Source organism: Galeopterus variegatus, unplaced genomic scaffold (genome assembly GCF_000696425.1).
Source record: "Galeopterus variegatus unplaced genomic scaffold, G_variegatus-3.0.2 Scaffold323, whole genome shotgun sequence".
Taxonomy (NCBI): Eukaryota; Metazoa; Chordata; class Mammalia; order Dermoptera; family Cynocephalidae; genus Galeopterus; species Galeopterus variegatus.
The window spans coordinates 246,958-262,316 of NW_007726434.1; the positions used below are offsets into that span (position 1 = coordinate 246,958).

General features: G+C 35.0%; 1 protein-coding gene across 1 annotated transcript in view; it reads right to left on the bottom strand.

Annotated features, from left to right (window-relative positions):
* ARHGAP15 (Rho GTPase activating protein 15) overlaps window positions 1-15,359 on the bottom strand; it is a 571,811-nt gene that overhangs the window by 185,440 nt on the left and 371,012 nt on the right. Inside the window, exon 10 of the mRNA XM_008567489.1 lies at window positions 6,459-6,536. Within this exon, the coding sequence (XP_008565711.1) occupies window positions 6,459-6,536 (78 nt within the window). The remainder of the gene's footprint in view (window positions 1-6,458; window positions 6,537-15,359) is intronic.

Consider the following 15,359-nt stretch of genomic DNA (forward strand, 5'->3'; position numbering starts at 1 on the left):
ATCATACTAATAACATACATGGTACATCCAGGGCATGTTTTAGTTACATAATGACTTAGTTCATAAAAGTTGGCGAAAATTATGACATTAGTCAATAGTCAATAATTCTCCCCTCACTGGAAAACTGTTTAAGAAAAAAGAGGTGTATGGTCTATTTCTGTTTCCTTCAAACTTAAATCTCATATATCTTATGTCTTAGCAGGTCATGTCTCCACTAGAGAGACAGTATAAAACCAGCTGCATATTGTGTAGGGGGTTCCCAAACCTGGCTGCACACTTGATTCAGCAGGGGGGTTTTCTTTTAAAATATATACTTATAGCTCTAGCCTCAGACTTTTTACATTGGGGTTTCTATGAGTGAGCTCAAAAATCTTTATTTTTGAGAATTTCCACACTTGTGGCAGACAGACTCTAAGATGACCCCCAATTATGCCACCCTCTTTGTGTTCATGCCTGTGCAATGCCCTCCTCTAGAGTGTGGGTGGGAGCTGTGACTTGCTTCTAAGCAACAGAATGTAGTGAAGGTGGGATGTGACCTTCATGGTTATGTTACGTCGGATTATAACTTCTGCCTTGCTAGTAATCTTACTCTCCCTTGCTGCTTTGATGAAGCAAGCTGCCATAATGTGAGATGGCCTATGGAGAGATCCATGAAGCCTCTGGCCAGCAGCCAGTGATGAACTGAGGCCTTCAGCCCAACAGCTCACGAAGAGCTCAGTCCTGCCAACAATCATGTGAACCTGGAAGTAGAACTGTCTCCAGTGGAGCCTACAGATGAGAACTTCCTCCTGGACGACACCTTGACGGCAGACTTGCAGAGGACTCAGCTAAGCTGTGCCCAGACTTCTGACCCACAGAAACTGTGAGAAAACAAATTTATATTGCTTTAAGTGGCTAAGTTGATAGTAATATTGCTAGGCAGCAGTAGACCAGAACTACGATTTTGATATGCAGTTAGAGTTGGAAACTAGTGCTACAGAGTGCAGTTTGAGCAGATGCAGACTTGCAGAGGACTCAGCTAAGCTGTGCCCAGACTTCTGACCCACAGAAACTGTGAGAAAACAAATTTATATTGCTTTAAGCGGCTAAGTTGATAGTAATATTGCTAGGCAGCAGTAGACCAGCACTACGATTTTGATATGCAGTTAGAGTTGGAAACTAGTGCTACAGAGTGCAGTTTGAGCAGAAGTAAACCTGGTTTGTTTTCTTACTAAGCACTTAATAACTACACATTAATTTTGATGGTGATGATGATGATTTGTGATAATGATGATGGTGAAATTTTACAAATATCCTGGGAGGTTTTCTTGGGGATTGGCAGTTACATAGCTCTGACTGATTTAATTTCTGGACTCAGTGGCCAAATCTACACGGAAAAATCATGACTGAATTAGGAACCTAAAATTTCAGTAGACTTTACTCACCCTCTCCAATGAATGACATGAATGTGAGTCTTATTCTTTGGCAATTTGGAACCTCCCCAAAACTTATTAATAATGTAAAATTAACTTTCTCTTATGTGTCCAGAAATCCAAAAGCCCTGTGAATTTGGCTAGTAATGAGATCAATCATTGGATAGTAAGGAGTCTCCAAAGCTTCCCTATATTTGGTTTTCTTCCTGGAAAAAGAATCTTGTTATTATCAAAGAAAATTCAATCAAGTAGAGGCAAAAACCATATTTGATTATTAATATTTAGAATCAAGTTATTACTAAGAAAACTAAGCAATATTAATCTGATTTTATCTCACTACTTGTCATCTTAGTTAAAGTTAATACAAATCATCACTTGGTGATTTGGTTTTTAAAGTCCTTGTATTTTCATTATTATTTCCATTTCAGAAATAAAGAGTTTGAAATTGAAAAGGATCAAAATATTTCTATTAGACTCCCAAATAGCTCTGAATCAAGATAAGGAGGCAGATTTGATTCTTATCTGGTTCTCTTTCCCCACTAGATGGTCTTTGCCTTTAATTGTTTTACCAGAGCATTAGGTCACCTTCTTATTGCTTGATATGTAATGAATTATAAAACATAATCCACAATAAGTGTATGACATAATTTTGACTTAAAATAAGTAGTCAGAATTTTTGTACTTTAGAGATGGGAAGGTTTCATAAACTTGCTATCGGAATATAATGTAAAAGTGGAAACTATATAAATGTGTATGAACGTGAAGAACTTACTGTTTTCACCTCTGTATTCAGCATTATTTACTAATGCCAATGCATTTTCTTAAGCAGCTAGAAAGCAACACAAATTTCACCATCAATAGTCTTTGAGCTCTCTGACTCAATGTAGCTGAAAAATGACATCTAAGAAAGTTTCCAAAGCCCTGAACGATGTTAGAGTCTGGCCCCTTTATGATCAAGTGATCTTTTCAGCTTTAATGGGAAAAATAAATCACTGTTAAAAGATAATCTTGTCACATGGAAGGCAAAAGGTGCAATATCAATGATTCGACTTACAAAAAAACCGCCCTGCGGAACGGGATAAAGCAAATAACATAGTTTGTTTTGTTGTGGCTGTGGTTGGTGGTGTGAGTGAAGTAGGCTTAAGGAAATACCTCGTTTTAAAAATAATAAGAGGGCAATATAAACTCACTTAATAGAAAAATGAATGGACTTGATACAAGGGCTTTTTTTTTTCTTTACAAAAAACAGAACTAGAAGTTTTGAAATCCTTTTCCAGATCTTTTTCTGTTTCATTCAGTTGTTTATTTCATTATGAAACTGCCAATTGTTCACATTCTCTCTCACTTCCTCTTTCTTTTATTTAATTTTGATGCTGCAAATAATATGAAAAGCACAGATATCTAAACTTAATGCCTAGCTTTAAGGTACAAATCTATATAAAAGTAATTTAGATATAGTTGGTAATACAAAATCATTTTTCTAATAGTTTGTTTTCAATGGAGCTTATTCTTAGCATGTTCAAAATAAGCAAATCCATCTCTTTCAGCCAATACCTAATTTGGATTATTACGCCAATAAAATCTGGGTGTGTAAAGATATGCATAGTGCATGACTATAAATTAATGGCAGAAAACCTTTTCATTTTAAACGACAAACGTGTGAGTATGTGCACACATGCACACACACACAGGATTCTGGCCATGTACATTGATGGCATGTATATATTTTGTCTGTCCTGGTGTGAAAAAGTGAAGGGGGGTGTTCCTAAGAGTCTTCCTTTAAATTTTAAGGAATTTCTATATATGAAACCACATCTAAAATCCTGGTAAAAAGTAATTTTCTCCAGATCAGGGAAGCAGTTAGAGGGAATTTTTGTTACTGTGTACTTAGAAACACCAGTCTGGAAAATTCCCAGTCATTTCTTCCTGCAGTGCTTTATAGCTCTCGCATTGGCTCATAGGCTTGGGAAGCTTCATAGCTGGTATTTTCCAAAAAGAATGCCAATCTCCCTTGTCCCTCTTTTAAAGGGTGAAAGAGGATGTTTATGTAAGACCTAAGAGAGTCTGAACTGATTTTAGAGTTTGGGCAATAGCCTAGATGGGCAGCTCAAATCTGAGTGTTGACATGGGGAGAAAGGGGAATTCAGCCTGGTGGGATTTCCAAGATCCACTGTCACAAGTTCTTAAGACAGTTATGAAGCACCTTCCATGCTGGATCTGTCCTTTGCAAAAGTAACCCCAGCAAGAAAGCCATCAAATGGTAACAGATCATTCTGAAGAAGCAATGTGATGTCACAGGCTGATGACAGATTGACATCTAAGGTCATGGACCAGTTTTCTTTGGGGTATGTCCTCACAGAGCAGAAGAATTGCATCAGCAAAATGTCACTAAAACTGTCACCAGATTCAACATACAGGGCAGAGCACCACTAAAGCACCAACAGCCCAGTAAATCAGGAATCCTTGATGCCTTTCCTGAAGGCTAAAACAGAATATTGTGTTAAAGTAGTCTCTTGGTCCAAACATTGCTACATAAAGCCCTACAGAGAATGGCAGTACGAGGCCTCTTCATAACTGTGGTTTGGCATTTTCCCAAGCATCTCTTTTCTTGAACAATTTTAGGCAAACTCCAATGGTAGCACTTATCACTTAACCAATACCAAGAAGTAGAGTGTAAACAGAAAGTCACAAACAAGTGTGTGTAGCATGAAAAGACTAGTCTCTTCTTTTATAAGAAGGTAAACAACAATTAATGAATGAAAAATGCAGAATCGTGGCAGTGGTTTGTAGCATAGGCTCTGAGTCAGAGAGATCTGGGATCTCATCTTAGCTCCCTCACTTACATGTTGTATGACTTTAGGGCATTATTTGACATCTGAGCCTTAGTTTTCTCATCTTTAAAATGGGAATAATAATAGTATCTACTCTATGGGATGGAAGAAAGGATTAGATTAAATTAAATTATATAAGTAAAGCACTTTGTACAGTACCTGGCATGTAATAAATTATAAAAAGGCTAGCTACTTTTATAATAATAATTGTTAACATCACTACTAGTTATAATTAGGAAATGCTTTTCAAAAGTGATCACTTTGAATTTAACTTCTATGTCATCTGATCTGGAAGTATAATAAGGGTATCTAATTCCTACTGATTTAGTGAGTCAAACAGAAAACCAAAACAAATTGAATCATTCAACTGGTGTATTTAGAATTGCTGATGATTACAGCATTCAAGAAAGTTAGTGAAACACATAAATTGCAATTCAACCTTTCTTGAAAATAGCCAAAATCAGTTTTCATTTGTCTAGTTTAACAGAGGGTAGGGCTTATTTGTTTCAAAAAACGTATATTTAGAGCCTTCTGAAAAAGAAACATTATGTAAGGTGAACTTGGAGGAAATAATAGGTGTTAATACAAGGAAGGTATGCCAAAATCGTTTATGTTCCATCTCAAACTACAAAAAAGAATGTATCGCATTTGCATAACATTCTATGCTTTGCAAGGCTTTATCACTGCATCACTGTTTTATTTTCTCTCTCTCTCTCTCTCACACACACACACACACACACACACACACACACACACACCCACACACCCACACACACACACACACACACACACACACGAGGCCACATGTACACATACAGCCTCTTCGTAACCATAACTGATTCTCCTCTAAGTCAGCTCTACTGTTAGAGCCCTGGTGTAATAGAGGGGAAGATATGGCGTTAGTGACAAACAGATGGGACCAGTCCAGAAAATTCATTCAAAGAATAATTTGATTAGTAAATTTTGAAAGGGGCTGGTATATGCATTTCATTTAGCATCTAATTCAAAAAACTCCACAGCATAACTTGGACAAAATCGCTGGTATCAAAGGTCCTAATGTAGCATAATTTGTGTTGAGTGTTGAATTCTGACAGTGTTATAAACCAGGGAGACAGTTTACTGACAATTCTGTGCTACCAGATACCAACTCAGGCCTCTGTCCAGCTTTACATTGTCAACTCACAGGGAAACATGAGCAGTTACATAGCCTCAGAGGACGCTGAAGTTTGGATTGCAAAAGACGAGATGGACAGATTTCATATTTTCATTGCAGATTTTTTGTCTTGCTTTTCAAACTGCTGAGCACAATCTTTTTAAAGACAGGAAATGCAGCTAGTGTTTGTTTCTAGCATGGCTTCTGTTTTGAGATTTCTTCTTTGTGGAAGAAATGTGTTGCCCAGCTGTCTAGAATCCCAATCAGGATATGGTTTCAGCATGAAATATATTACAAGAATGATTATAGCTGGTTATAAACAGGAATGAATTTGAGGCTGGGGCTATTTTATCCAGTTTTTACTCACAGAAGGGGTACTCTGGTTCAGTCCAGTGGTACCAATGTGAAGTTTAGTTCTGTGTTTTGCCCAGAAAAGAGAATAATTGTGAAAAACAAATGATTGCATTAGTAAACAAGCAGAACTGTGGAAATTCTCATTTACAGAGATTCTCAGAAAAAAGAGTCATTTGGCAACTGGCCCAAACTACTGCAGTCAACACTTAAAAGAGTGGATCAACCTGAGTTGAATTGCTGGAGAGTTTAATGCTTCTCAGTTTTCATACTTCTTCTACCTGCAACACACACATGTAACAGCTCCAAAGATATTAATTAAGAACTCCCTGTGTGAAGACCTCAAGGCTAGCACTGGTTAATGAGGAAAGATACAAGAATGATGAGGATGATCCAAGTCATACCTTCTTAGTGATTTATGGAAGAGACAGACATTTCAACCAGTAGCCTATGATTTGATTCCAAGACTTTCAAATATTAATTTTTTAAAAATTCAATTACTCAAAAAGTTGACATTAAATCTTTATTCATCTCCATGTAAACTTGTTATCTTTGACTTCTCTGGTAATCATTTTGTAATTTCTTCAACTTTCTCGTTCTCCCTTCAAAACTTTTATCATTATTTATTCACAGAACATACAGCACAGAGTCTGAAATATTGTTAGAGAAGAAACTACTGAAAAAAATGTCTGAAGTGAAGAAATTACTTACCTTGGTTGACGATAAATCTTAACTTCTGTATTGTTGCTAGATTGCCACTAACTCGATATATTCCATCAACATCTAGACCTGAAAACAAAAGGGCATATTTTATATTAGCACATAGAAGAACTGAGATGGCAAAAGAAAAAAAATATGGGAAGGAAGAGAGTAGTAAATCACCAGCAAATATCTCTTCCTCACAGAGAAAAAATTTTTTTCTGTTTCTGAAACTAAGCAATCTTCAAATTTAATTCAATTAAATTAATCATAAAGTTTAGTGACAATTAATCATCAACAAATTTAAGTTTAGTTGAACCACAAAAGAGCAGTAGGTAGCATGAGATTACATAGTATATTCAAGATTCATTTCCAAGAAAAGATAGAAATCAAACTGAGGGGGGTGGGGTGGGGAAGAACCTCCAAGTACATGTGCATAAGGTCTTTTTACGAAAGGTAAAATAACTCAAGGCATTTGTGAGTTATTTCCTTCCTGCCTTCCTTCCTGCTTTCATGCCTTCCTGTCTCTCTCCTTTCCTCCCTCCCTCTCCCTTCTCTTGTCTCTCTCTCACTTTCTCCCCTCCCTTCCACTTCTCTTCTCTTCCCTTCCATTCCGTTCTATCCCATTCCGTTCTCTTTTTCCTGTGATAACTATAGCATAACATATTTTGATCTGATTATTTGAAACAATAGAATGAAAATTCAATTCCAGACATATAACTAGTTTGATAACATCTAGTATATTATAGGTAATGGGGTGCTCCATCATGGAGGAGAAAATAAAAAGAAATTCTTAGCAAAATGGTGACATGAGTTTCAGATAATTTTAGAACTGGTCATCTAAACTCAAAATAACTTACCCTTGTCATAAATTTGATCAATCACATGTTTTCCACACATCTATTTATTGTTTCTATTTATTTTCATGACCAGGTTATCAGGAAAATGATGGAACAGGAAAATGAAAAGAGAAACATGTATCCAAACATGCTAATTGTCCCTAAAAATGATAATAACTTAATTTTAATGTCAAGAGTATATATTCTTTGATGTCTCTAGGGCTTTAGAGAGGATGTTTTCCACACATCTATTTATTGTTTCTATTTATTTTCATGACCAGGTTATCAGGAAAATGATGGAACAGGTAAATGAAAAGAGAAACATGTATCCAAACATGCTAATTGTCCCTAAAAATGCTAATAACTTAATTTTAATGTCAAGAGTATATATTCTTTGATGTCTCTAGGGCTTTAGAGAGGCCTAGATTACCGGCCAATATACAGGTTGTTATCTCAACAGTTTCACTAGGGAAGTGGTATAGTACCACAGTTAATCATCGTAATTCACAATATTGAGTATTAAATATATTGGCAGAAATTATTATTATAGTATAATAGAATAAAGACTTTACAAAGCTCTTTACTGACATGAAGTGAGCTCCTTTATTGTTTTATCATATCTATATTTTTGCATACTTTATATTAGGAACATTTCTGCCATTGTGCAAAATATTTCATCAATAGGGTAGACTAATATAACTAATAACACTTGTATTGATGGCATAATTTAGGAAAATATTCATTATGGCTTTACTCTTCCATGTAATAAACTATAGAGTAATTTGGGATAATGGCAATAAAATCGAACAGCTATTAGCAAAGGTATTAATTGATGTGATTTTTGTAGTTCTAGAGTAATATAGTAATAACTTACTGAGACTCTGTCCCTTGCTGAGAAGTATGAATTCTGAGGAATCAGATGATGCTAGACACCTACTAGCAAGTGGCAAAAGTTTCTAAGACATATACATTTATAAAAATCAAATATATTCTTTCTTCCTGATGCACAAAATAACTCCATTAATCTAAGGGTACTCCAGTTTGTTCTAAAGTACAATGTGTACTTGACAGCTTAAATGTGACAATCACCCTAATTAAAATTTTTCTAATACTTAATTCCTAGTTTTAGTATTGGTCCACATGGGTCTTAAGTTTATACACATGCACCCAGAACATTAAAAGATTAATTTATGAATAATTTACTAGCCATTTTCTTTCTTGCTTTGTTATTAGATTGTGTTTGGTACTTAGCTTTAGCCTATTAAATTTTAAATAATGTGATAGATACTAAAAATACTAAAATGTGTATATTTAAGTAAGTGTGTCCCTTTCAATGTTTTCCCTCTTAGTTTTTCTGAACATGTAGCCACTAAGGAAAATATTTTGAAATTCTTCTGTAAAATTCCCTTTAGGAATCCTATACTGTCTATAGAAGAATGTTCATAATGACAAGTTTAGGAATAGTTTTGTATTTGGAAGTAGTCAAATGTCATTCAGAACCATGAATGATGAACAATGTCATCTTGCTTGCCACCACAAAGAAACGAACGAAGTTTGACCAAATAAAAATGGCCCTGATTTTTTCCCATGGGTTATCAATTTCTTTGAAAGATTTAGAGAAAAAGAATATTTTAGAAAATAAAAACATCAATGGAATGAATATATGGATCGATGTTCTCCAAATGGGAAATCCTAATATGTTTTTAAAAAGAATCTGTTGGATTAGTCCTATTTAAGATAGTGATTAAAGATGAAAGGTTAATTATTATCTATCACAATAAAAAATGAGATAATTGACCTATGTTTCTTTTTAAATTAACTTTTTTTGCTTATTAGCTGGACCCTTATCAGAAGTCAATAATAAGTAAAATTATCTGAATTTCAACGAAATTTTATTGCAAATATGGACCTTACTTAAACCTTAATATGTATATCCCTTTACACAAGTTATAAAATCAAGTGCCTTTCTATTTTGAAGCTAGAACTCTTCCTTTTCTAATACTATCTTAAATGCTATTGAAATGTATATGTTGTCTAGATCTGTAAACTGAATTTCAACTACTGAAATTCTCCATTATCCAAAACTTTTCTTTTTCTCATATAGAAGTTTGAAGTTACAACGTAAAAAGTCCTCTCTTTGGTTTTCATAAATTTCAGTATAATTTTTTTTTAAACTTAAGTAATCAAAAACATTTGAAAGAGCGGTATGGATTGGATATGTTACATATGAACAATTGGAAAGCACTGTACTGTTTAATGAAAACAGCCTCATCCTGAATTAATAATCCAACTTTCTTTTGGGATAAAAGGAGGGATTGCTGGTAATGGCGACAGGGAGGGTAATTCAGACCTGTGCCACCACTGTGATTGTAGGACTGAGTCACAGCAGAGGAACTGCTTTGTGGCTTTAGATAGAAACCAGAAAGTAAGAGGGAGTAAAGCAAAACATATTAGATGCAATATGAATCCAACTTGACACAACTTCCAAGCCCTTTAGATTCAGAGATATCAACACCATATATCTTGTGAATGATAACAATCTCTGACATTAGTGGCTCCTGCTTTGAACGGCTCATGCTCCCCTGCTATCATACTTTTTAAATTACATAAATAGAGTGAAAATGACAAAGTACATATTAAAAAGGAGGGTATTACATTTTGAAAAATAATCTGGAACATATCAGTGAATTTAAGCAGTTATAAATTATATAGGTACAGTCTTCAAGTTGATTAGCTTTCCCCTGAATGGCTCACAGAATGGCAAGCCCAGCATCCTGAGAGTATTACCCAAATTACCATTATTCACGTGCCATCTTCTTTTTACTCCAAGAACTTTGAAAGTTATGCCAAACCAAACCAATGTAAATTGGTGGATTTGGACATCCTTCTCATGACCACATTATCCTTGCTGGATTGGAAACTACTTATTTTGGAAATATAATTAGACTTCATATGATTTTTAAATGAGCAGTGTCTTCAAGGTACACATGTTATGCTTTGGTGAAGTTTGGAGAAAAATCACTTTGAGAGGTACCTCTTTCAAGCAAGTAACATGACTGTGAATGTTGACAGGAATTTTGCCCGTATGCTAAAAATACTTTGGGAACACGATGAAACTAAGTCATTTTACATTTTTTTTAATTGGACTGGCATGAACAGCAGTAAGAAAAGATTCTCTGAAGAAATTCACATTTCTTGAAATATCATTTATTTGTTCACCGTCAGCTGACTTTATGTTTCAAAATGGTGTTTACTGCTGGCAGAAGTCACTGAGTATTGCTGCAGGGGATTTTTAAAAGTCTTACTCCCCTTTTTCTTCTGAAGAAGCTTAGTCTAGGATAGACACACAATTAGGAGTTATTAGAGCAAATGGTGGTCTAAGCCCAGTGGAAAGAATGCAGCTGTCATGAATAATTCCCACCATAAATCGTAGACACTTTCCAAAAAGAAATCTAAGATACCAGCCCTGTGTCCAGAGTTGACTGGCTTATCTGCCAAAATATGGGCAGTTTTTGACAATGCAGATGACCCTGTTAAAAATAGTTGCAAACTGTGGATTAGGTAGCATTCTTGGTAGCCAAATGATGGACAAACCATGGAGATGTGGAGTTCAAGCTTGGATGAGAGGTGTGCCTGCAAAGGTGCGTACTTTTCTGACCCATAAAAAAATGCATCTGGACCTCTGGCGTCTGCATATGTGCTCCTGGAATTTTGCACAAACAGTCCCTCTCTGAGATTTATGGCGCTTCCTAATTCCTAGGAGGCCAGAGCTACCGCAAAAGTCATTCTCGTAATACTTTGGACTTTTGGCATCTCCCCCTGGCAGGAACCATTGAGCACAGGAACACCCAGACTGCCCCCCGTCTGCCACACATTTCTTTCTCAGGCCTTCCCAAGTCCTGCTTGGGTTCAGAGCTAAATGTGAGCGGAGGTGTCTGTGCCATTCAGACCTGTTCCTCCTCCTCTAATTTGAAGTGTTTCCAAACTTTTATTGCCAAATTATCTGTTCACACACTTTAAATTTAATGACTGAGAGTACAGGATATAATTTAAAACTCTAAATTTAATCTCTACCCCGTGGTTGGTATTTATGCTGTATCTATGTGCTGTCTTTGTTTAATTGTTGCTAATTTCTTGTGACATGCCCACCCTTCAATGGCCATGAAAAAGTAGATAATTCTGATTCCCAAATAAGAACAATTTTATTCATAGGATAACTGTATGACTTTATGATAACCATTCTAAAGTTTTTTTTTTTTTTACTATAGAGGCAATATATTTCTACAGCAAAAACCCAAGTTAAACTGCACAGAAGAAAACACAATGAGGACTAAAAACCTGCCCCAACCTGCTTTCCAAAGACAGTCATTGTTAATAGTTCTGTTTTAGTTCTTTTTGTGGTTGTTCATTTTATGCTAATGTGCTGTATTTCTGTTTATTAATTAACTTTGATGACATTTATTGATCTCTCATAAAAGATAAATACCTTAGTGCATAGTTCCTATCTCTTATAGACTCTTTCTCTTCATTATTGTTAGTTACATTTTTTCTATTTCTATTCTTAATATATCAAATTACCTCTGCACTCTAAATAAATAAATTAGTGCATTTACTCTTCCTTCCTTGTCTCCCCTTCACCACTTCCCAGTTTTATTCTTTGTGTTATTATAGTTTATATTATCAGAGCTTAGAACATTTTATTTTGTTCTTTTGAAACATTCTGTGACTTATCTATGGGTTAATATTAGTCACTATTAAACAAAAAGAGTGCTATAGGATTCAAAATTAAAATTTGTTTTACAAAAGAAATCTCTCAAAAGTTAAGATCTAATGTGCTCTTTTTTTTTTTTAATGTTTCTTCATTTCCTCAAGTTAAGTTCTGTCCAATAGAACTTTCTGCGATGCTGGAAATGTTTTATATCTTCACTATCCAAACCAGTAGTCACTGGCCACGTATGACTGGCTACTCAGCACTTGAAGTGTGGTTAATGCAACTGAGGGGCTTAATTTTTATTTTATTTTGAGGACTTCATCACATGTGGCTACTGACTACCATATTCAACAGTGCAGCTCTGTGTCAGCTACTCTTCTCTTGTATTTCACTGTTATTCTTTCTTGGATTTAATTTTAAGAAAATTTTTGATTCATAAATGTTTCTGATTGGTAATATTTTTGATTTTCCCATCTCAATGACTGTTTTCTTTTGCTTCATAATTGTTGATTTGAATATTTATTTCATTTTCATAATCTTTTACCTTTCTATCTTTGAAAAATAAATGTTCCTTTATCATCTAGCAAGCCTGCTGTTAAGTCTGATGTCAAATTCACTCTTGATGCTTTGCAGATAAATTGCTTTTTCTCTCAGGAATTTTTTTAGAAAAGGTTTTCTCTTTAAACTTGTACGAATAAAATTTAACTCAGATGTGTTTGACATCTGGGCACTTTCAATTAGAAAACATTTTCTTATATTATTTTCTTGATATATTCTTCCCTCTATTGTCTCTCTTCTCTGTATCTAGAATTTCTTTAAGATAGATATTGTTCAAATATCAGATTACCCTGGTGATTGAAAGACCAAATTAATTATAATAAACAGTGGTCATGGATACCTGTGTATTCGTACAGATCTTTTTTTCCCCAATTGGCTTCAATCTTCAATGAGAGAGCAGAGTGAGCGTTTCCTGAAGGATGAATTGGTGGTGAGTAGACCATGGGCCAGGGGTTCTCCCACTTTCCAAAGTAAGGAGGACTTTATTTTTGGTGTGGAATACTTTAACTAACTCATATTTTGCTCCTGGGCAGAGCTCTTCAACTGTGCTGTAGAGGACCTGGGATACCCCATTCCCCACTGTCTTCCTTCTCAGATGCCAGCAACTTCTCCTCTGTCCTTACAGAACTTGTTTTCAGACCCAAGCAGCTGCTGCAGGTGCTTCCTTTGGTGCAGGATAAACAGAGATGGGCCCAGCTCTCCCAGCTGTTACTCACTATTATTTAATGAATTACTTTATTTACTGCCCTTTTGCCAATTTCTGCTCTTTTTATTTGTTGACTCCAAGTTTGACTCTAGAACATCCCTGGAAAAACTTGTGCCTAATTATGGTGTCTGGGAATGGTGTTTCTTCTGCTTTCATTTCTCCATTTGTTGAATCTCATCTGCTTTCTATCTTCCTGGAATTTCTATTTCTCATCTGTCGATGGCACCTTTTCTGTTTTCAGCACCGTTATTGTTTTTTCTTTCTTTTTCAACATATCTTTTCTATTATTTTGTTGGGAATTTTTTGAGGAAAGAGAATCAGACCTGTTTTTCTCAGTCTGCCAACTTGAATGGCAGGCTTACATTGTTTTTCATAATGATAAAATTTTTAATGTTGAAAACAAAAGTTTCATTCAATTGTGAATATACTACTGTATAATAATTTCATTTATTGGTACATGGGATATAAGTGATGAGAGATTATATTATGAATATTTAAGATACTCAGTATGTGACTTCAATTTTAATGTTGGAAGAATATGTTAATACTGGGTCTAGTTTCAGTATATCCCTCATTTCCTTTTATTTTTCTTGCTCTTGTCCTTTTCTGTGTTTATGGAAATTATTATGGCCATGTAAGATTTTTCCAATGTTCCTTATATTACTGAGATTGCTTTATTTTTCTCTTCCATTTCTTTCACTAGCCCTTTTCTTTCTAATTTTCATCTCATTTTGCTATTTTGTTCTACCTTTCTTGTATCCCTGCTATGAATTCTTATTTCACAGAAACAATTACTGCAATGAGTTTTTCTTTTTGTTTTTAATGTCAGAGCAAAATGCTTATCTTCAACTTTTCCTTCACTACTTTGGTTTGTTTTTGGTTCCAGTTGTTGTACAGATTTTACTGGTTTATTTTTGATTACTCCTTTCTGAGTGAAATGAGTTTTTCATTGACCAGGTATTTGTAGGAGATTCCTATGGAAAAGAAGAATTTTTATTCTCTTAAGACATGGAAGACATAAATATTTGTTGCTAAATCTTTTTAAAAAATATTAAAATGAAAAGAGGTCACTGGGAAGGGTGTTTTTGTTCTTTTCTTAGAAAATGGCTTAGAACTTGTGACACTAATTTTTTTATGTTGTTGTGATAGCCAGTGTCTTAGATAGGGGCGACTTCCAGATTTAAGGAAGGGTGTTTTTGTTCTTTTCTTAGAAAATGGCTTAGAACTTGTGATACTAATTTTTTTATGTTGTTGTGATAGCCAGTGTCTTAGATAGGGGCGACTTCCAGATTTAAATGAAATACCTTAAAACTGAAAGAGCACACAATAAAGAAAAGAATATATGTGACTAAGGAAAGGGTTGTATCAAACACAAAGACTCTTGAATCAGAAAGAATCGGAAACAAGAATGTTTCTCTTCAAGGACTTTTCATTGAACATTTGGTGGTTAGGATCTTTAACAAATGCTGCCCCCTTCCACCCATCAGTTCAGCCAGTTAATACTAGGAAATAAAATCATTGTGTCCTTGTCAAAAGTATTTATTTATTTATTTATTTATTAATATTGGTTATATTTGCTGTTCTACCCAGTCCTGACCTCTTAACCAGCTTTGTCCTATTTGGGCACCTGGGAAGACAGTTACTCCTATTGCTCCATACTTAAAATTAGGAGAGGAAAAGGATGACACATGCTGAGTATTAAGTGTGTAACTGGTTTTGCTTCCGTAGTGGTTCTGTATTATACCACTTATGTCTTGGAATCGTGTGAAACTGGTGTTTGGGGATTGTGTGGAGAGTGAGGGGAGGGGGAATGGAGTTGCCCATTTTTCTTTCAACTATTATTGAGTACTCCTGTATAGAGATACAGAGTTGGAAAAATCTTGGAAAATCATTTACTGCATCATTTTCCTAGTTTCCCATCTCTCTAGTTCTTTTTAAGGAGATTGAGCATTTCAATAAGTAGAAGAGAATCTCACTGAGTTCTTTGAATCTTACCAGCAAAACAGAAGCCATCCCTTCTCAGTGTGCATACAAAGAGTAGACCACTATCATTATCTACTATTAGATTTTTCCCCTTAAACTTATATTTAATTATTGTA